The sequence below is a fragment of the Protopterus annectens genome, chromosome 14.part0 (genome assembly GCF_019279795.1).
Source record: "Protopterus annectens isolate FY-2018-M chromosome 14.part0, PAN1.0, whole genome shotgun sequence".
Classification (NCBI taxonomy): Eukaryota; Metazoa; Chordata; order Ceratodontiformes; family Protopteridae; genus Protopterus; species Protopterus annectens.
Window position 1 is genome coordinate 654218064 of NC_056748.1, and position 24555 is coordinate 654242618.

A 24555-nucleotide genomic window follows, 5' to 3' on the forward strand; every position below is an offset into this window, starting at 1 on the left:
CCTGTCTAGCAGGGCGACTGACGTGATCTCCATTTTAAGGAGTACTTCAGATGAGTGCATTTTGAAATTTAGACTTCTAGAGTTGAGCAGCATGACCCTCAAATTGCATTTGTTTGTAGCAGTTATGGTGGTAATTTGGTCTTTGGAAAACTGCCTAAAAAAGGCACTATAGGCATGGCAAGAGCCTTGGCCAGTATCCAGAAGCCCAGGGGTGACAGATGCAGGCCATCTCTGGCAAAGCATCGAGATCTGTCAATCATGTCATCCCAGGCAGACAGATACTTGATCCCCTTAGAATCACACCAGCAACTTAACCAATTGTTGAAATCAATCATTTTCTACTTGTACTGTGGTATCATTCTGGGTGACGGTAGGATGCTGCTCAGGGCTAGAGTCATACCCACCTGGGTTACATAATCCGAGAGCTCCTCCATATCTTTGTTCATGTAATCCAGGGAGGCACGTCTCAGGTCATTCACATCCACATGTACAATGACAGAGTCATATTTGTACCTGTTGTTGAGGGACCTGTGTGTGTATGTTATCTGGTGGATCCTGGCACCTGACAGGCAGCTGTTACTTTCTCCTTATTCAACCTAGTGAGTGGGACATCAGTGTGCCTCACTATCGAGTCACCTATGACTAGTGTGCTGGGCATGCTGTTTTACCTCAGGGGCTTTGGTTGAGTGGCACACTGTTTAGGAGAGTTACGTGTCTCGTGATTAGTGTTGTGTTGTGGTGGTCGAGTTCGTTTCTGCCTTGGAGGTCTCTGCTGTTTGGTTATATTCCAAGTAGTTATGTAATAAGTACAAATTCCATGAAGTTAAACCATGAAGTAAGCCCAATTATCAGACCAGCAAGGAAGCTTATGGTAGCAATGCAGAGCAAAGTAAAAGCAAATCTAGACAAAATAGTGCAATTAGATGCAATTACGCCACTGGAAGAACCAAATGAATGGGTATCCTCCATGGTTGTAGCTCATAAGAAAAGCTCAGATGATGTTCGAATATGTACTGATCAGAGAGATTTAAACAAAGCACTTAAATGTTCTCATTATTCGATGCACACAGTAGAATAAGTAGCTGCTTTCATGACAAATGCCACAATTTTTTCAGTCTTAGATGCAAAAAGTTCATTTTGGCAAATTTTGCTGGATCTCAGATCTTTATTGTTAACCACTTTCAGTACACCATTTGGAAAGTACAGATTTTTGAGAATGCCATTTGGTTTAAATTCTGCTATTGAAGTCTGTCAATGTGTGATGGAACAATTTTTTTTCTGGTTATCCATGTACTATTATAGTGGACGACATTATTGTAGGGGCAATGGTGAAGATGAATGTGATAGAAACCTTAAGAAAGTTCTAGACCGTGCAAGTGAAGTATGTCTTAAACTGAATCTCCAGCAATGCAAATTCAAGTTGAAGTAACTTATGTGGGTCATTTCTTTATCAGTTCTTTACAATGTTATCTTGGTATGGTCAACTATTTAGGAAAGTTCATCCCACACTTGAGTGAGCTTTCAGCACCCTTATGTGGGTTGACATGCAATAATGTAACCCTGGTCCTGTTTGGAACACCACCAAAAAGCATTTAACATTCTGAAACAGAAAATTGCTTGGCCACCCACATTGAGATATTATAATACTTGAAAACCTATAATGCTTTCATGTGATGCTTCAAAGTATGGTCTTGGTGCATCATGTCTTTAGGAAGGCATACCAACAGCTTATGCATCCAGAACTTTAACTCAAACATATATGAATTATGCAAAAATTGAAAAAGAGTTTTTGGCAGAATTGTCCGCATGTTCGAAGTTCAATAATTATATTTATGGAAGACCTAACTCAAACAGATATGAATTATGCAAAAATTGAAAAAGAGCTTTTGGCAGTGTTGTTTGCATGTTCGAAGTTAAATTAATATATTTATGGAAGACCTATCCAAATAGAGACTGATCACTAACCTTTGGTAACAATTTTAAAAAAAGCCATTGCATATAGCCCCAGCACGCTTGCAACACATGATGTTAAAATTGCAAAAGTACAATTTCAATATTGTATACATCAAAGGCAAACATTTATACATGGCTGAAGCTTTGTCACAAGCACGAAGACAAACAACAGAGCAACATGAAAATGAGAAAGCAGACTTTGAAGTCATGGAAGTCAGAAATTTTTCGGCGTCACATCTTGATGAGCTTAGAAATCACACAGCTTCAGACCCAATTTTCCAGAAGCTGAAAAATGTTATCAGTCAAGGATGGCCAATGCGACACACCAGTCTACCACTCTTGAGCTGAGTATATTTTTTTGGTTTTAGAGTTTGTACTGTTAATTGTTGCTTAGATCTCTGTTGAAACTGTTTTGGCTCACCCTCCCTCCCTATTTCTGGCTTGCAGTTTAAATTTGGTGGCTTTTGCAGTTGCCCGCCCCACTGTAGATTTGATCTCGGACACTCCCCCAGTCCTATCTCTTTACCACATTCTGCCTAATAAACTCTTTCTGTACTTGCTTTTAGCCCTTTTTAATTTAATTTCATTTTTAAACTGTGTTTGGTCTAATATTGCTACATACTTAAGTGTGCTAGCTTGCACTGCATGTGAATTGCTTTTACTACTGTTTTAGCTACTTTTCTGTAACAAAAAAAAAACAAAAAAAAACTGTAAGCCTGTTTCCTACCTTTCCTGTAACTAGTGTTCCAGATACAGATTTGCTGTATCCAGGACTGTATGTAAGCTTTTGAGCCCCCCAAGCCTTTCTGTGTTGGAAGGAAGCCTTCTAGCTTATCAGTGGGAGTGGTAAGCACTAGGTAACCTGTCTACCACATAAGGAGTGGTTCTGGCTCAGAAATTGTAGTTATTGGCCATTTGGGCAATCTCTTCCATCTCTCTCAACTTTCTGATTTGAAAGCCTGCATTTGTACTTGTTTCTGTCCTGTAACTTGTCTAGTGCAGATACAGATTCTTAGTTTTAGCACTTAAATTTGCTTATTCGTGCTCAGCACTTGTTCAGAACTTGTAAGCACTAAATAAGCTACTAATTACTATAGCATTCAACCTTCCTCATTAACTAGAGGAAAACAGTTTTGGTACTTACTTTTCTCACTTGCTTAGAGAAAAACAGCTCTTATACTCACTTTCCTTACTTATCTAGAGGAAAATAGTTTTTTATTCAGGCATGTCCAAGGGTCAGCTCCCAGTGTTATCTCCTGTCTATCTGATGAATCTGGGCATCATGAGGCAATGTAGAAATTGCCTCAAGTACACAGACAACCCTCTCCTCTTACCACCCAACACTACAACCTGTGAGAGATGCACTTATCTAGCCAAACTGGAGGTAAAGCTCTCTCCAACCAAGACTGAACTTGACAGTCATGAGGAGAAGGCAAACATTTGCATGACACTACACTCATCACATAGTCTCACTAAATCTACACCACCAAAATCCACACATAGTAACACAAAAACATTCGTGGAGGCTCTCAATAATAATCTGTCTAAGCAACAGAGACCTCCAAAGCAGAAACGCAAGCAACCTCCATCCCCCAACACAACCCAAATGACATATAGCCCACAGACTCAGTGTGCCACTCAACCACAGAGAATAAGGCAAAACAACGTACCCAACACACTAGTCATAGGTGACTCTATAGTCAGGAGTACTGATGTCCCACTCACCAGGCTAAACAAGGAGAAGGTTACTGTCAGCTGCATGTCAGGTACCAGGATCCGCCACATAACCCACGCACTCAGGTCACTCCACAACAAGTACAAATATGACTCTGTCATTGTCCATGTTGGTGTGAATGACCTGAGACATACCTCCCTGGAATACATGAAAAGAGACATGGAAGAGCTCTCTGATCTTGTAGCCCAGGCAGGTATGACCCTAACCCTGAGTAGCATTCTGCTATCACCCAGAATTATACCGCAGTACAAGGACAAAATGATTGACTTCAACAATTGGCTAAGCTTCTTGTGTCATTCTAAGGGGATCCAGTATCTGTCTGCTTGGGATGACATGGTCGACAGACCACGATGCTTTGCCACAGATGGCCTGCACCTGTCGCCCCTGGGATTCCGGATACTGGCTAAGGCTCTTGTTGCTCCTATAGTGCCTTTTTTAGGCAAAGTTCAAATGACAAATTCACCACCATAGCAGGAACAGGTAAGCAAAAACAAAGGGTAATGCTACTCAATGCTAGAAGTCTAAATCTCAAAATGCACTCACTCGAGGCACTCCTTAAAATGGAGAACATTGATATCTGTGCAGTGACTGAGACCTGGTTCAAGGCTCCAGAGAGCACCCCTGCACTACCAGGCTATAACTTATACCACACTTTTCGGCCATGTAACCTGGAAACACCAAACACCAAAGGCAGAGGTGTATCCATGTTCATTAAGGATATCCACACCTCCAGGCTAGTTGCTCAGCATAATGCATTTGAGGTTATCCAAGTGCAACTAACTCTGGGCAAAACTGCAATCCAAATTGTAGTTGCTACAGATCCCCCACCATGCCCCAGGATTCCCACTCCTCTTTTCTTGATGTACTGCAAAATATTAGGGTTCAACTAAACACCCTAATAATGGGTGACTTCAACTACCCCACCATTAACTGGGAAAACTACTCATGTACCAACTCCTTAGCTCAACGCTTTCTGGAATTCATAAACTCCAATGCCCTGGATCAACTTATCCACTACCCCACCAATATCCTAGACCTAGTCATTACCAACATGAGTGACCGGTGTTCCACACCTGAAGTCAACTCCTCGTTGGTCCGATCCGACCATAAGCTAATCACCCTTGATATCCACATCCCGCCCCCACCCCCCCATTAAGGAAACCACAGTAAAAAATTTCTACAAAGCCAACTTCATGCTTCTTAAGACAGAAGTGGTGAACTTCATGACACCCATGCAGATGGACAATACAGTTACGACTGCTGAATCCTACACAAATGCACTCTATAAGCACTTACACGAGTGCATGGATCGTGCTATCCCAAACTGAGCCAAGACATTATCCTCCAAAAAAAAGGAAGCCAATCTGGTGGTCCCCTGCCATAAACAAACTGTACAACAGATGGAAGAAACTGTTGCAAAAGAGAGTAAAATCCCATGAGTGGAGGAGCTCCCTGGTCAGCCTCAGTAAGAAGCTAAGGTCCCTTATAAGATCCTCCAAAGCTAGCTATGAAAACAAAATCGCATCTAATTCTATGGACAACCACAAATCATTCTATAGCTATGTCAAGAATCTCAATGGCAATACCCAGATCTGTTCTGAGTTACAGTACAATGGCACAAATATTACAGAACCAACTGATATTGCCAACATCCTGGCAGATAGGTTCAGTGCTAACTTTACCCCCCACCCCCTAAAGGGCCCATATCTATACAGGAAGAATGCAGAGTCCCTGTAATCACAACTACGCAGGTAAAAGCCGCACTCTCTAAAGCCAAAAACACAGCATCCATGGGACCGGACAACATCCCAGGCTGCGTTTTACATGAACTTCAGAATGAACTAGCTCCCCACTTAAGCACCATGTTCAATAATAGCCTCGCATCAGGCTTTATGCCCACTGAATGGCACACAGCAACAGTTATCCCACTTCACAAAGGGGGATCCACCACTGATCCCGGGAACTATTGACCTATTAGCCTGACGAGCCTGGTCTGCAAGGCCATGGAACGTATCATCATGGAATTCATAAACAAAGACATTGGTAACCTCCAAACTCTGGATCCCACCCAGTTTGCATTTGGGAAATGCAGATCATGCCTCCTGAACCTGATCGACTTCTTTGAGGCAGTCACCAAAGCCTTAGATGAGGGTAAGGTGGTTCACACAGCCTATCTTGAACTCGCCAAGGCTTTTGACACCATCCCCCATTCTGGAATTATAGCTTAACTCACTAAACTAGGTATACATCCCTACATCACAAGATGAGTTGCCAACTGGCTCACTGCAGAACCCACACTGTAAAAGTTGCAGACTCCAAATCTGACCTCAAAGCAGTGACAAGTGGAGTACCACAGGGTTCTGTCCTGGGACCTCTCCTGATTGGTATCTACTTCTCTGAAGTACAGGCTAACACAGAAGGCCTCTGGCTAACGAAGATCGCAGATGACTGCAAACTAGGAGCCATAGTCAAGTCCCCAAATGATGTGGATATCCTACAGAAGGGCCTCGCTGAGACAGATGCCTGGTGTCAGAGCCATGGCCTCAAGCTCAGTGCCAAAACGTGCAGTGTCATCCCCTTTGGTACAAACTCTGTACCCATGAACTACCACATAGGCAGCAGTCTACTTAACACCAGATGTGTGATAAGAGACCTTGGGACCCAGGTGGACAGTAGTCTCTCCTTTGATGGTCACATCGCCACAGTAGTCAGGAAGTCCTTCTACGTGGTACACCTCATCATAAAAGGGTTCTCATCCAAGAAAAAAGAGGTCATTGTTCCTCTCTACTCGACACTCATTAGACCCATTATAGAGTACAACGCCCCTTTTGGAATGTACCTCACAAGACATCTGCAGCAGCTGGAAAGGCCACAGAAGTACCTCACAAAGAGGATTACTGGTCTCAAAATAATGCCCTACACTGACCATTTTAAAAAACTCCAGCTTTACTCCATAGCATATCACCTACTCTGAGGTTATCTCTGCCTAACATATAAAGCAATGTCAAACCCAGAGCTTTTGGACATGCTCCACTTAAAGAAATCCCAATCCCTCCGAGCTACACGCTCTAGGACATAAACCTTGTCACCACAATAAACAGGACATGCTAGAGGGATAGATTCCTGTCCCAGGGACTTCCCATAATCTGAAACAGGCTACCCATCTATGTCAAGCAAAGTTCTTCATTAGCACTCTTCAAGAAAAATCTTGATGAGTGGATGTGAAATAGGAAATACACCCCGGGGATCACTTCTGTGTCTCTGCTCGATAGTGACACAGGAAAAAAACTTTCTTGGGTGGCGTAAACCAGGGAACCTTGTTGGCTAGGCTTACGTAGGCCCTTGGGCCGATAGCCTAATACCTACCTATAAACCTGTGAACTCGACATACAGCAGTTTTTCCTTACTGAGACAAGGTTATGATGGAAGATGGAATCATCATGAAAGGTCCTAAAGTGGTAATTTTTAAAGCATTACACCAGGAATATATCAAAATTCTGTATTGTGCTCACCCAGCTACTGATTCTACCAAAAGAAGGGCAACTGACATAGTGTTTCTGGCTTCTATGTCAAAAGATATAGAGAAGGAAACTCTAGCATGTTCAATTTGCAATAGTATTTAATTGTACCAACAAAAAGAACCACTTCACCTAAACCAGATTCCTGATTTACCATGGTCGACAGTTGCTACTGATATTTTTATATGGGATGGTCAACATTACTTAGTGTTTGTAGACTCTTATTTGAATTGGTTTGAAACTGACCTTCTTCTTAGCTTAACATCTAGCACTCACTACTAAATTGAAGAGACATTTTTCTGATCATGGTATTCTGCATAAAGTCATATTTGACAGTGGTGCACAGCTTACAAGTTTGCTGGGTCTTGTGACTTTGTCCATGTTACTAGTAGTCCTGAGTATCCACAGGCCAATGGATTAGCTGAGCATACAATTCAAAGTGCTAAACATTTGTGGAAAATCCAAGAGAGATGGTACTGATGTTTTTCTCAACTTATCCAAAAGAACACCCCAACCAGCAGAAATGTTCAGTTCATTCTAACAAAGCTTTCAGGAAAATCTCCCTTCATCAGTGTTTAGTTAACATTTAAAATCACACGATTTTATACTTCACTTTAAACAACATATGACACAGCCAACGAATACATTTATAAAAACAATTAATTATGCAAATAAAATTAGAACCTTTCTTTTTAAAGAGACCATTTTTCATAAAAACAACTTTTATGAAATAGTGTGGAAGAATAAATATATATTTTATGAAATTATATGGAAGAATAAGTATACTAATTTATTTATATTGCTTTTGTTTCCTAGTCAGGACAGGTTTTATTATATTCATGTTATTTAGTCCTGGGTACTTATCATCTTCAAGCAGTGTAATCCATTTATATTCAGCCACATCCAGTCTATTTATCATAACCCCTCCTCTAATATTTTTATGTATTATTTCTAGCACTTTAAATCTAAAAATGTGTTTTGTCATTGTCAGCAATATGCTTAGCTAATGCATTAGTTTCTACCTTCCTTTTATTTTCTGACATGTCAATTATTTGATCTCTTAGATTTCTAGAACATTTTCCAACATAGAAACATCTACATCTTTTACATGTTCCTAAATAAACTATAAACATAGTATTGCAGTTTGCCTGACATCTGATTGCATATCTAACACATATTACAGAATGCTGGAAATAGTGTTCTTCACAGATGTCTTTACAACAACTACAACCTTTGCATGAAACAGTCCCATATCTAGTTATCCTAGGAATAGTTATATTCATTTTAAAGTCTTTATAACATAATTGTCTTTTCAGATTTAAGCTATTTCTATAGGTAAATCTAGGTGTATGCCCCAAAACTGGGACAAGCTCCTGCATGGTCATTAGTATCCCCCAATGCTTGTGGATAATGTTTTCTACTTGTTCAACCCTATTCCTGTACGTAGTAACATATCTTACTGAAACTGTTCCTGTTAAAAAATTAAAATGTTAAAAATTAACTTAGTCTAGCACTGCAACAACCTGTAAATAAAAAATCACATATGTTAAATAAATATATCCAAAATAATAAATAGTCATAAAGCATATGTTTAAAGCAGGGAAACAGTATCCCAGTCTATCTATGTAATTTTTTGTTTACATGTTGCTATGCTAGACTAAGGTCTTTGTGCCAAGATTTTTGTCCTTAGATCTTCCTTGATCCCAGAGCCAGGGAAGTGTGTTGTCTTCTTCAGTGTCTCATACACAGTACGTGACCGGAACACAACAGGTGCACACAGAGTACTGGGAGTAAGACCCAGCACAGTACAGGAAAACACCCTCTTGTCATTCCCATTCAAAGAAACTAATTTCCCAGATGTATGGTGGAAAGCAGACATGCACTCTGACTTGTGCTGGACAAAGAAGGTCATGCAGGAGTCTTCCCTAGGATGCTTGGTCTAGATGTCATTCTACTACATTAGGGCCTTGGAGACATATCATTATTTTTAAGTCACAGGGAATGGAATCTGGATACTTCCAGCCTGTACTGGAGGCATCTTTGTGGAAGGGCTCCACAGGATTGGATGGGACAGAATGACTCAAGAGGTCACATCCTTTTTGACCATTTACTGTTTAGGCACTTTCTGAGAAGAAGGCAAAGTAGTCACAATACAGTCCACATAGGACTTCATTACTCCAAAATGTCTCTCCAAAAGACAGTTCATCCAGGAGGAAACTATAAGAAGGAGAAGAGGTGGAATAATTGAACTTCTGAGCCTCAGAGACAATGGTTTATTGGTTGTCTGAATCCTCTTTCCAGGACACTGAGGGAGAATACCTCAAATGCAGTCTCAGAGTGGGCTGGTCCACAAAAGTATAGTGTAAAATCTTACCATAACAGTAGATGTCCTTCTCTTCATTGTTGCAGTATTCTTTACAATAGGGATCTCTGCCTAGGGCACCCCAACATCTGATCAGTATACCAAAGCCTTTAAGTTATAATGGTTATCCATACATCACACATATGGTCTCTGCACATGGCGTAGGACATAAACATGACATCCAGATGTACCTTCCTCAGAAATGAAAAGCCCAAGTAGGAATGGCAGCCTATGGATATCATCAGGTAACAGGCACATCCAGAAGGAAAAAGGACAAGGAGAGAAGGGAGGGAGAAAATACTGCAACAGTGAAGAGAAGGACATCTGCTGTTATGGTAAGATTTTATATAACTGTACTATGTGCTTCCATATCACTGCTGCAGTATTCTTTACAATAGGGAAAATGCAAAAGCTCAGGAGAAAGGGTCAGCAAAACCCTCTAGGAAGCCATGGAGAGCAGGTCTGGTAAAACCAGCTCTGGCCCTAAAAATCACATAGTGCACGATAAAGGTATGCCGAGAAGTATGGGTAGCTGCCTCAAGAATAGAAACAGCATCCAAAACTTTAAAAAAGACACCAGAAGAAGCCACAGCCATAGTAGAATGAGCCTTAACAGAAGAAGGAAAGCTCTTTCCATGAAAAGAATAGCAAAAAGATGTCTTTACATATCCAATAAGAAATGAATTGCTTGAAAACAGCCAAACCTAAAGACTTAAGATGAAAAGAAACAAAATAAGTTGCTCAGATTTATGAAAAGCTTTAGTCTTATCCAAATAATATCTGAGTTGTCTATGCAAATCCAAGGTGTGCAAAACCATCTGACTAGCAGACTGCAGAGAAGGGGAAAAAGGTGGGCAAATGAATAGACTGATTAAGAGATAACTCATTAACCATCTTGGGCATAAAAGAAGAATTAGTATGAAGTCCTTATGGAAAACTAATAAAGGAGGAACAGCCATAAGGGCTTGCAACTCAAACACTCATCTGGCAGAAGTAAAGGCCAAAAGAAGAACAGTTTTCTAAGAACAATGCTGTAAAGAAATTGAAGCAGCAGGCTCAAAAGGAGCCTGAGTCAATTTTTCTAAAACAAAATTAAGGTCCCAGGAAGGAGGGACAGTCTTCCTGGGAGGCCTAATGTGAAGGACGCTTTTAAGAAACTGTTTGTTCTCAAATCTAGAGACCAAAGGAGAAGTCAAAGGCAGACAAGCAGAGATAGGGGACAGGTGGCCTTAAAGAAGCATATGCCAACCCAGCATCGAGCAATTCACAAAAATAAGAGAGAACCAAAGGAACATCCACAGTAAGTGGATCCAAGTTATGTGAAAGACACCAAATAGAAAATCTCTTCCATTTGGACAAATAAGATTTTCTAGTGGTGTGTTTCCTGGTCTCCTGCAGGACCTGAAGCACACCCTCAGAAGAAAAGGTGTCTGAAAGGGATTAAAACCCTATCACCCACAATGTCAGTTGAAGAGAGGATAGTCAGAGATGGATGAGATACCCCTTGTCTTGTGTGAGGAGGTCTACCCTGCGAGGTAACTTATGATGAATGCTTTTGGCCAAATGTGGAAGAATAGAGAACCAAAACTGTCTGGGCCAAAAGGAAGTCACCACAAAGATTTTGGGAGCATCCTGTTTTATCTTGAACAATACCTTCAGAATGAGAGGAAGGGGAAGGAAAGCATAAAGAAACATCCCCTTCCAAGAAAAAGAGTGTCCACCTTCTAGGCCAGAGGACATGGTGCTCTGGTGCAAAAAAAGAGGAAGTTTTCTGTTCAGAGGAGAGGCAAATAAATCTACTTGAGGAGTACCCCACTGATGGACGATGTCCAGAAACACATCCCTGTGAAGCATCCACTCCTGAGATTGCATTACAGACCTGCTCAAAGAATCTGCCACTATGTTCTGATCTGAGGGAATGTAAACTTCCTGAAGGGTCACCTGATACTGGACAGTTAGATCCCAAACCTGAAGGGCTAATCTGCACAGGAGATAAGACCTTGTCCTCTCTTGCATATTGATATAACACACCACTGCGGTATTGTCAGGGGGACTGGAAGGAAATGGGAATGAAAAGCCTGAAGAGCTAGAGGAAGGGCGGACAAATCTTTGATACTGATGTGGTCTTTCTTTTGTCAAAGATACCAATGGCCCTGCACTTTCAGAAGACCAAAGAAGACCCCTGAATCCCACATCCAAGGCATCTGTGAAGAGTTCCTGAGAGGGGATAGGAGGTTGAAAAGGAAGCCTTGGGTTTAGATACAACTGACGAATCCACCACAGAAACTTCATCTTGAGGCATGGAAGAAGAGGGACTAGAAAATCTAAAGGATGGGAATGCCGAAGCCAAACTGACTTTAGAAACCACTGGAGCTTTCTCATGTGGAGCTTGGCCAGAGGAAGTATAGGAATGGTGGAAGCCATGTAATTCAGAGCCCTCAGAAACTCCCTGGTTGTAATGGAAGCTAGAGGAAGAAGGGATTGAAAGTAAGCAATCAAGAGTTAAAGCCTTGGAAGGAGGCAGGGATGCCAGCAATGGAACAGTCTGGAGCCTGCACCCCAGAAAAACATGATCTGGAGAAGAAGTCAGGAATGACTTTTGGAAATTTACAGTAAACCACAGGCTTTGCAGGAGAGAACTAGCAAAGTGCAGATGCTGCAGTAAAATCTCTGGAGAGGAGGCCTGAATGAGCAGGTCATTCAGATAAGGAAAGACCTGTATCCCTCTCGTCCTGCAGAAAGCAATCACAGGAGTAAGCCATTTGGTGAAGATCCTTGGGGCAGTAGAGAGACCAAAGGGTAAAGCAGAGAACTGAAAATGCCCGGAAGCAACAGAGAAATGTAAAAACTTCCTGAAAGGGGGATGAATAGGAATGCACAGATAAGCATCCTTGAGATCTAGGGAAATTAGAAAAGCCTGAGGAAGAGAAAACAAGGTTTGAAAGGACAGCATCCAAAAGGAAGGGATCTTCAAAAAGGTGTTGATTGAGAAAGATCCAGAGTGGGTCTCCAGGTGCCTTTTTTCCTGGGAATTAAGAACATTCTGGAGTAAAACCCCTTCCCACTCTGAGGAGTTAGAACATCTTGAATTGTTCCTTGAACCAGCAGGCCCTGAACAACCTCTGAAAAAGGGCATTTGTTCCTGAGGAGGCTGAGGAATGCCCCAAAATTGGGTTAGAGGTTTACAAACCATGTAATAACCCTGTCAAATTATGGAAAGAACCCCAGGGGGTTTTGAGTGACCTTTACCCAAACATGAAGGGACAGGGCAAGATGCAGAGAAAGAGGAATGTGACTGAGAAGAAAAGGATAGTCAGACAGCACCATGATTCTGAGTAGGTCGAGTTTGGTCTAGCCTTAGCAAGAGGACCCCTTCTATCACCCTTTTTACTCGTGGGGGGAGAGCAAGACTGTCTACAGACAAAGGCAGGCTTGTTAGGATAATTCCTCTGAAACATGGGAACAGGGGAAACAAAAACATGTTCCAACTCCTGTAAGTCCTTGCCCTTTTCTTGCAGGGACTTAAACAACTCCACAACGGTAGCACCAAATAAATGCTTATTATCCAGAGAAGCATCCATCAGTTTAGCCCTGATATCATCAGGCAAAAGCTGAAGTCTGAGCCGTGAATATTTTCTCAAAACAGATCCAATGACAGCAGCCCTAAATAAAGCATCAGCTGCATTATTGCTGCATTTAATGGAACAGCGAGCAACTTGGGAGGACATCCCTAACAAGGCAAGAGCATAGGCCTTCCATTTCCAAATCAGAAAACTCTGAAATGGCTTGAAAGTTCTGACAGAGAAGAGCCAAGACATACCCGGTCATGTGTGCTTGATAGTTCACAGTGCTGAAGGCTAACATACCAGAAGTATGCACCATCTTATCCAGCCTCTCCATGGTTCTGCTATCCTTATCAGAGGCAAGAAACTTTGTGGAAGGCGGCCATCTGGAAGGCTTATCAGAAACCAATGGCACCACAGAAGGGTCAGCACTGGGACACTTATAAAGAAATCTGCAGTCATCAGGAGCATTATAAAACCTCTCAGGTTTCTTGGCAGCAGGGGGTTGGGAGTCAGGATCTGGAGAAGCAGTGGAAAAAGCATCCAGCAAGACAGTAAACACCAGAGGAACAGCAGAGGGTCTAAGAGACTCCAACTACAGAAGCCCATAGTATCTGTTTTGAACATCAGGCACCTGAGCAAAGTTCCATTTGAAAAATTCCATCATTCTGGAAATAGTATCACGACATGAAATCTCCTCAAAAGTTGAGTCAAGACTGACAGATTCTTCTTCTTCAGAACCATACTCTAATAGAGAAGGAATCTGAGAGGAATAAGTAAGTGGCTCTTCATCCGAATCAGTGTAATCATCACAGGAATCCTGCTACCTAGGCCTTTTAAGAGGGGTAGAAGACCAAGGAAGAGCAGAAGCAGAAATTCCCTGTGGAGACTTCAGAGCCATAATGGCATTAAACAGGCCATGAGTGAAGTTTTACCATTCACTCTGAAGATCCTTAGGTGCAGGCAAAATATGCTTAGTCTTCTGCTTCTGAGTGGGACATCAGCCTTAAACAGTTAAGGAGTCTATGACCCCTCATAACACTCTATAATGGCAGCTGGAACCTCTTCTCTCGCTAATATCTGAGGAGTATCCCTCGGTAATTATCAGCTGTGGTTCCCCCTGTACATCCGAAGTAGATGTCTGCAAGGCCTCTGTGGATGTGCATAGAGTAGGATGCCTCAGTAACAGTCGGGGCAGAGGAATATGAGAAGGAAAATGGACGATCCTCTAGGCTTTCACCAGCCCCGAGAGAGATGTCTGTTGGAGGTGCTATGGCCAAAGAATCCGACCAAGCTTTCTTGGTCTTTTTCTTCACAGATGGCTAACCCTCATAATGGGAAGATCCCTCCATAGTGTCTTTAGCCAACACTTTAAGTAAGTGGTTCTGTAAGTAAATCACAAGGGGAAAAAAGCTGGCTAAGCAATGTCTTTTGGATAAAAGCTTGACAAATCTCACAAGACGTATGGTCGTGGGAAGTGCATAAACAGAACAAACACTGCTTGTGACAATCTTTATTGGGAATCTGTCTCCTGCACTGGCATTTCCCCTTTCTGGGTGACAAGAAACCAGAAACCAGAACAAGGTAAAACAAAGATAAGGAAATCAAAAAACCCTCAATGGGGCACTTATCTGAAATTGGTTTGGTAACCAGCAGACTAACGGTTGTTCAGACCAATGATCGAAGATAGTGTTCTGACTGGCGGCAAAGTTGTTCTGAGGATGGTACATCCGGACATCACCTTTATGGCCTATGCTCTGTATGTACGGCATACCTATTACAACGTAAAGGCTTTGGTACACTGGACGGATGTCAGGCTGCCCTAGGCAGGGATCCCTACAGTAAAGAATACTGCAACAGTGATATGGAAGGATATTGCAAGATGCACTACAAATCTGCTACATAAGGATCAAATGAGCATATCTAAATAATCCTATCTTGGTTTGTGATTTACTGTGGAGTTGACTGGTAAGAGAAGTTTTATTTGAATTTATCCTGCATATGTTATCACTGTTTTCCACTGTTCGTAGGTAGGAAGGGACTGCTTGTTAACAAGACTTACTTTGATTCATATTTTGTTGTTTTATCTTTAATTTCACTATTGGTTGTTAGAAAAGCACAGGTTTTAGACAGGCAAGCAGCCACCCCAAGGGGCCTAGACAACTATAAATTTACACAGACTGCAGACAGGAAAATCCTGAGCATATCTAAACAATCCTATCTTGGTTTGTGATTTATTTAGCTTTACTGTTAAAAAGAAGTGCGATAGCGAGCAGAACCTACTGTGCGTGACGTAAAGGAATCGCAACTATTGTTTGGCTTGTAGAACTTGTATGGTCAGAACAACTTTACTGTACTTTATTATTTAGTTGTATATTGCTTACATGATTTTTGTCATATAAGTTGATTTTAGTTCTATTTGAATTCTGTGGATACTGATTTAGATTATTCTTTTCTTTTGCAATAGTTTACTCATTTGAAGCTGAATATGGATTCCTTAAATGAGTATGCAATTAATGATTTGCTAATGCACAAATATCTTGTACGATGTAATAAATGCTATGCATATTTAAAGGTAACAGCTGATAACACTGGTGATCTGTGTTCCTCATGTCAAAAGTTGAATGATTTGCTTGCCATTGTTAAAAGTAAATCTAGAAGGGCGGCAGCGGTGGTGCAGTGGTTAGCATTGCCGCCTCACAGCAAAAGGTTTTCTGGTTCGATCTTCAGCTGGGGTGCCTTCTATGCTGAGTCTGCATGTCCTCCCTGTGGTCGCGTGGGTTTCCTCCGGGTGCACCGGTTTCCTCCCACATCCCAATGACATACTGTAGGTGGATTGGACACTCTAAACTGGCACTAGGTGTGAGTGCGTGCATGTGTGTGTCTTCTGTGGAAGGTTGGGCGCTGGGCTGGCAACTCGACACTGTAAAACTCCACTGCCAATTATCGGTGGACAGGTGATCCGCTGTGGCAACACCTAACCAGGAAAAGCTGGAAGAAGAAGAAGAAGTTAGAAGTAAATCTACACTTGATGATGATGATTGCACTTGTGCAATTGGCATGGCTTGGAGAACTGTTGTTACATATATTAATGACTAGACTGACGAACTAAATAATGTTAGGCACAGAACAAATAGAACACATTTAGGAAATTATGCATCTATTTTCTGCAAAGATCATTCAACCCCTATGAAACAAGATGACCCCTAACAACTTTGGAATCCTGGATGCAAGCATTCAGCAATCTGAGGATCCGATTTGTTTAGAAGGAAACAAAAAAAAAAAAGAAAGAAAGGAAGAAATTCACAACAAATGACAAGGAAGAAAAAGAAACCGATTGATGACTGTAAAGTAAAGAGAATGCATAGCAAAAAGGACACTGCTTTATGTAACACATACGTTACAGGGAATGATGATATTTTTATATCAGAATACCTTCAGTCTACAGAAAAAGGCATCATTTTTCCAATGAAGAAGGTAGAAAAAAGAGGCAAGGGGCAGGTGAAAAGGAAGAACTCAAAATTGAGCATGGAAGGACTGAAGTACATTACTGCAAGAAAAAAGAAGAAAAAAACAGATGCTGACTACATGGCTCAGGCTGTGGATTTACAACACCAGCTGGATGAGAATTTAATGCACAATGAAAACAGTGGAATTAATAACACTAATAGTGATGAAGATCTATCTTTCATAACAATTGATAGACCAGATATTACTGTATTAGAAGTTGAAGATTCTTTAGAGCTGTGCAGCAAAGATTCTTGTAATTGGAAATTCAATTATTACAGGAACTGATACTTATGCCTGCAGAGATGATAATGAACATCGAATAATGTTATGCTTGCCAGGAGCAAAGACAGAAGCTGTGAGACAAGCCTTGTAATGCCTTAATGTAAGGAGGTATGGATCTGTTTTTATTAATGTTGGTACAATGATGTCACCCCTCAAGGATTGTCTGACTGTAAGCAGGGAACTGACAGCCCTCTTAGACAGCATAGCTTGTACTGGTGTTAGGACATATTTTTCACAAATCACCTACAGAAAGGATAGTCAGGTCACTGTGAATGAAAAGTTTTTTGGGTAAATACCTACATGGGAAAAAAGTCCTGTTTAAAAAAAATGGAAATGTGTAGAGCACCAAGCCTAGTTTTGGGCACACGTCTTTTGACAGGATGGTGTGCATTTGTCAAGATCAGGGGAGAGAATTTTTGCAGCAGATATTTTGCAGTATTTCACAAACACTAGGCAGGATTTTTGAAAGGTCAAAAATTTAACAGTTCACAGATAGCAACATGTGATGCATCTCTGATGGTTGTTAATACTAGGAGCATTAATAATAAAGCTTTTTTTATGGGAAAATTTGCTACGTTCCCACAAGATTGATATTGTTACTGTTTGTGAAACATGGTTAAAGAACAATGACTGGAAACCAGTCTATCAAGGTATAAATGTTTTAGTGTAACAGACATTCTAAAATCAGGTGGAGGTGTTATGACAGGGATTAAAGATAGCTATGATACCTGTGATTATTACATGTTCAATGATAATACCAATACTATAGACTGTGTAACTGTGACAATAAAGACATCCCTGGAACATATAGCAATTGCTGGAGTGTAAAGACCACCAAAGTCAAGTGCAGATGGCCTAAAGGAATTCATACATTTCTTGCAAGAGACACAGGAGGGAAGAATAATATTAGCTGGGGACTTAAATTTACCAGAAACAGACTGGAGTAATATTGATTCGACAACAGAAATTATTCACAGCATATGTTCAGGAACTGCAATTGCTTCAGATTAAAAAAAAAAAACTACCAGGGGACAGAACACACTAGACATTGTTTGTCTTCCCAAAGAAATGACTGTAACTTCAAGTCAAGTTTTACCACCACTGATGTGCAGTGATCATGGGGTTATAAAGGTTAATTTGTTGCTAAATAATTCTGCCAAACCGAAATCTAAGCCAATGAACAGAAGGTTAATTACAGATTATAGGGAAGCAAACCAGACACTATGCAAAACTAACTGGAGTGAGGTGTTCAGTGGAAAAAACTGCAGATGGAATGTAGAAATGTTTGAAAGAGAAATTGTTTGAGTGCAAAAAATAAAAAAAAAATGTTTAACACCAGGATCTAGGCATACAACATCAGTGGGATATATTTCCAAAAGAACAAGATATCTTATTAAGGTGAGAGACAAAAAAATATAAGAAATAGAAGAGAGGTCAAACTACAACTTTGAAAACTGAAATAAACAAGCTGGACAAATAGATTAAGCGTAGTGTGAGACAAGATCAAGAAAATGTATATAAAGATATTGAGCATAACAGGAAACCTTTTTATAGATACATAAGATGTGGAAGGAGTAAAGACACAAACTGATAAATTGTGTGCAGATTCTAAAATGTAATCTTAGACACAACATATTATAGATATATTTATAAAATCTTATGCAAAACAGTTTGGCTCCACAAAAGGGGTGATAAGTTGTCCAAGTGACATCCAGGTAACTCCAGACACTGGAATCAAATTAGATTATATTGAAAAAACTGTGCAAACTGGATCTAAACAAAGCATAGGGAGGAGATGGAATTACTAACAGTGGCCTGCGAACACTTCAGCAAGAACTTACAGTACTGTTATATCTATTATTCACTAGGACATATAAATATGGGGAGATTCCTCAAGATTGGAGACATGCACTTATTAAGCCTGTCTTTAAGGGAAAGGGGAGTAGGACTAACCCAAGGTCATATAGACACAATTAAGTCTACTTTCATGTTGTTGAAAATAATGGAGAAGGTAGTATTGGATAAGTTATTGTCAGAACTGTACAGGTTGGGACCTGAAACCATATATCAGCATGCATATGTTGAAAACATCTATTATCACCTGTAACATGATGGTATATAACAATATAACAACAGCTATGAATGAAAAGTTGTGATGTGATATAATTTATATATAGATTTAACTTCAGCATTTGACAGGGTCATACACAAATCACTGATCAATAAATTAGTACTACCAGGTATAGCTGTACTTTTGATAAGATGGATAGCTGCATGGCTTACAGATGGGACATGCAAGAATCATACAGCAACTGGACAGGTGAACTCCTTGGTTACAGTCAAGGTGTCCCACAGGGCTCTGTCCTAGGCCCTTACTTGTTTAGATTGTATCTTTTAGACCTAACTTTTTCATCTGAGGTGTTCTACAGTCTAAATGTGGATGACCTGAAACTGGGTAAACTGATTGCATGTGTTACAGATAAGGCATGTCTGCAAAAAAACTTGACTAACTTGACCATTTTGGGCACAGGGGAATACTATGCTGATTAATACATCAAAAATTAAGCATATGAGATTTGGGAGACATAAACTAAAAGGTGAATATTTAATACAGCAGACAGTGATTGAAACTTTAGACTCATTTAAGGACCTAGGTATATGGGTAGATTCAGCTATGAGTTTTTTAATGTCAACCAATTGGTTAATGATAGTTACAGAACTATAGGTTGTATAAAATTTATAAAATCTAGGAAATCAAAAATAATGAAGTCATTGTTTGTTAGTTACATTAGATAACCTCTTCGGGATAAAGCCGAAAAACAGTCAACAATAATCCAAATGTATTTGGCTAGGCTTACTCGGGGATTGGGACTGAGTAAGCCTAGCCGAATACATTTGGATTATTAGTTACATTAGACCCAAACTTGAGTATGGAATAACAACATGGAAACCCTATAAGAAAAAAAGCATGAGTAAACTGGAAAGGGTACAATGGAAATATATCGACGGCATCCACAGATGTGAAAATTTAAGTTATTATGAAAGACTAAAGTATCTGAACTTGTACAGTGTCGCTTACAGATATCTAAGAGAAGATCTTATTCAGGTATATAGAGCATTTAGCGGCAACTACCTCTGGGAATGTTTGGCGTTATCAAATAGTACTAGAGAATCATCAGATAACCTATGTAGAAGATTTTATAGGAATGAGAAGTGTACTAATTGGTTCTCTGACAGAGTAGCCAAAGCATGGAACAGACTACCAAATTACGTTAAAGTAAGTACTAGTTTAGATATTTTTAAGAACAGCCTGGACACTTTATGGGAGCAAGTGTTTTGGTATAGTGACAAGCTAGAAGGGCATTAATGCTTGTGCTTGAAATATTTGCATGTATGTATGTATGTATGTAAATATTGATGACTGGATAGGTAGACACAAATTTACACCAGGATTGTCATGTACAGCCTTGATCAATTTGGGAAATAAGCACTACTAAGTGCTTGAAATGGGAGGTATGAACTTTTAAGTTAGGCATCTTATGGTCCTCAAGATTGCTTGCCTAGTATTGTTCCGATGTTTCTAAGTTCTGGGGTCAGATAACAAGGTCTTGGTAGCCACAAAATCCTTGTTGTAGATAGAACTAAGTTTACAGAGGTCTATCCTGAGCAACAAATTAACATCACTCTATAATCCCCAAAGGCATAACCCTTTACTCCAAGTGACAGTTCCCATCATACGTCAGTCTAAACGCTAATGGATGTCCAATGTCTGGGTCTGATCTGTAGATCCTGCAGGTATAAGAGGCATAGGAGAGCTTCTTTAAACTGAATGAAGAGTCTTATATGACTCATGGTAAGCTCTGAAGATAAGTCTTCTATGTAATAAGTGTAGCCTCTGAGCCTGGACCAAAGAACTCATGGGACTCTCTACAGCAGCAGGCCAGATATATACATCGGATACTCAACCACAGGAAAGATACAGCATTGCACTTTAGACCTTGGAGGTGGTTTGCAGGGAAAATCACTCCTAATAATGGGTACATGATCTTTCCCCTCATTAATTCAGGGGAGTTGGCTGTAAGCAAGGCTCGTAAGGTCACCCACTATATGTTCTATGAAGGAGACATGTAGGACCCAATGTCTAAGCTCAGACCTGTCTCACTTTTCATGTTGCTTCAGCAGCAGCTCAGTATCATACGATGGACATTCCAGCGATTCCAACATTGGCTGCCCTCAACAACCATCATCTTGCAGAAATGTGGTATGCCTCAAAATTCCCTGTTCTATGTCTCTGGGGTACTTAGTTGAAACTTTGGCACTGGGGCAAATGCTTAATACAAAATTCCTTCCCCAAACAATAAATTTAGGGTTTGGACTGTGGATCATTATTTGACGACTGCAGAATCATTTAAAAAGATTCAGATTCTTATATACTACTTGCTGGAGCTTCGCTTTTAAGATCAAAATCTGAACTTTGTATGCAGCAGAAAAATGATGGGGTTGAATGGACAGGTGAAGGGGCTGGATGTGTTCTTGTATCCCAAAGCATGATGCCATGAATGTGCCAGCAGGTGTGCATGCCTTTATGTGTGAAAAGGAAAAACAAGAACATTGCCATGGTAGTAATAGCAGTATAAGAATTCCTAGTAGTTACACAATGTGTAAGGCACCCAAAGTCAGATTAGGGTATCTTGTAACTTCCGTACTGTGCTGGATAAGGAGTTTCAAAGTACAACCCCAAGCTGTTGGAAAGCAGACATTAACATCATTTGGTGTACTACTTGAGAGAGAGAGAGTGAGCTGTTACCATGAGGAGACCACTAAGCTTTTATTTACAGCTAGATGCAAGGATTTTATGATGGAATGAAGAAAAATGACTGCTAAGAAATAAAAAGTTACAGGGATGCAAAATCATCAATAAGTTATCATTAAAAGACCCCAAGCCCAGCAAGAACAATGGTATTGGATGATGACTTTAGTACAGTGAATGGAAAAGCCAGTAGTCAGTGATGAAATGACATTATTAACGAAAACAAAATAACACATGCTTATGAATGGAAGCCTACAGAACTCTGAAAAGAATTTTGGGAAAAAAGGGGGAGTGGGGTATATGCAGCAGAGTTTAAGGAAATTGTTTTCTAACACAGAATTACTTGACTTATTCATTTACCTTCCTTCTTTGACTTTCTGTCTCATGTAGCTCCATTATTTAGGGAAAAATTGTTTAAATTGTTTCTGCTCCACTGAGGGATACATAAAGGATGTAAAGACTCTTTGTGACATCCCATACTGATCCACACAGAGGTCTGATGACTGAACTGTTTTTGCAAACTGGCTTCGTAATTTCTGTCATAATTTTAACCTCAAGCTGTCTTTATTCCCAGGTTATACTGGAGTCAAGCTTAATGCACTCAGCTCTAAAACATCACAGCCTGTAGTTTCTTCCTGATGTTAAAACATAAGTACTATAAGAGTTCTCAGGTGTGTGTGTGTGTGTGTGTGTGTATGTGCATGGTGAGGAAATACAAGCAAGATTCAGAATGTGAAATCTCAATCTATGACTGTGTAGAATGAAAATAATTTACACCCCATTATAAAACTAAGATGGAACTTGCCATGAAATAAACTCATGCAGAATAAAATTTAAAGAATTTATTTGATGCAGGAAATAGAAACAATGAGCACCCAAAAATTACACCGATGAGCTGAATATGGTAAAGTGAAAATCAAGATAAGTATAATCAATATCTCTCTGAGTCAGATCTGTAGTTTGGGGTGGCATTTTGCTTGTCATATTCCTTAGGTATGGAACTGTATTCAAAATTATAAACAAATGTTTTACATTGCACTCCTAATAGTTAACAGAATGTAGTGACAGAATGACTACAATGACAGAGGAAGTACTCTTAGCATTACAAAGTCCTTCCTTGATTTTTATATTGCATTACTAAAGCCTGTGAGGTTCCTTAAAGATGCATCAATTCAAAAAATGCAATTAGATTGAAATAATTTTCATTAAAACATTCAAATATCCAGTTTATTTTAAAATTAAGTACTAGAATGGTATACATTTAGAAAAATGTCTTCAGTTTAATACAACTTTCTTACTTCAGTTACAGCTTGAATGGATGCTCCGTGTTTTAGAAGAAGTTCCATCACTCGGAGACGATTCTTCTTACAGGCTATATGGAGTGGTGTGAAACCATTCTAAAAAAAAAAACATCAATGAAAACACTGAAACACTGGGTAAAATTATTTGCCATTCTTCTGTAACTGCAGCTTCTTTCTTTCCGTCAGTCCTAAATTTCAAATATAATAAAAAGTAAGCACTGTCATGTTTTCTGGCACTTCCTTAATATATACAGGGTAGTGATGGTTTCCCAGAATAACAATAAAATACATTTAAAATAATAAAAACAGTAACAGTGACATTGTGTAAAATATACTGTATAATACAACATTCATGCTTTAAATGGACAAAGTTACAGTTTAATAAAGAATAATGCCATGCGCTACTTTTGCACCAGTGTACCATGCTCAAGAAAAGAACATATGTGATGAACACTGTTTTGTTTTCATTCTGCCCATCTAAAACATTAGATACTTTTTAATTATTAATGTTGCCATCTGAAACCTTGCTTACCAATTGTCACTGTAAATGTGAGTGGAAAGTCAGCTAAATGAACACTGTACAAAAAATTGCTACTGGATTAGACTGGTATTTGTATTATATTCTGATGACTTTCTATGGAATATGTTCTACAGCAAACCTTATTTGTGGTATATATTATGTTTCAGTAACACGGAAAAACAAAGTAATTTAAGTTGGCTTTTTGGCATACTTGGCTTTTATCCAATGCATAATGTAAAAGTAAAAGAAATGTAGAGTATCTATAGTAAACATATGTCAAATTTCAACAGATTTAAACTAGAAACAGATCCTGCAAAAACATATCAAAGTGGAAGACAAGTCTACACAGAATTGTGAGCTGTGAGTGAAAAATGTCATCCGACCTCAGTTTGCTATCACACTTGCATTCATGAGGTAATGATCATAATTTGTTTCATGCTTGAAGGTGACAAATCCCATCATGAGTGCAGACATTTTGTAATGCTTCTTGTGACCAACATGTCCTCTGTTATCTGCTCATACAAAATGAGGTAGTGCAGCATGACATCTGCCAAAGAGACAGACAGGATATGTGGCTGTAGTCATTCACAGCCATATACGGCACAATGCATCTTCAGAACTGAAAGGAAGGCAAGATACAGTGTTTACACTGATTCACAGATCTGTGAACTACAAGTGCAAATCAGAAACATATATACTATATCCGAGGTTGTGGTATCACAGAATAGACACCATTCTCAAAGGTTCTGTGATACATAAATAATAAGGGTGCTGTAGGTACAGCTGCATACACATGTTGTATAACAGTGAATATTGTAATATGCAGTTTCTCAGCTTCAATCATCGTTTCTTTTCCAGTGTTTGGACCTACACTACCAGCTCTTGCACTTGCCACAGGGTGCTCTTTATTTCATCTGTTGGTGGTAACGGTCACTCTCCATGATTCGGCAGGCTCTGTAGCTGTGCCCCATCAACCCACACAGTTACATCACGCTCCCTAT

The 24555-nt window shown here is 39.9% G+C and overlaps 1 protein-coding gene across 7 annotated transcripts in view; it reads right to left on the reverse strand.

Annotated features, from left to right (window-relative positions):
• Positions 1 to 24555, reverse strand: part of ANK3 (ankyrin 3) — a 2432060-nt gene that overhangs the window by 1051603 nt on the left and 1355902 nt on the right. For all 7 annotated transcript variants that reach the window (XM_044056400.1, XM_044056402.1, XM_044056401.1 and 4 more), the window contains one exon: positions 23032 to 23130. In XM_044056400.1, the coding sequence (XP_043912335.1) occupies positions 23032 to 23130 (99 nt within the window). The remainder of the gene's footprint in view (positions 1 to 23031; positions 23131 to 24555) is intronic.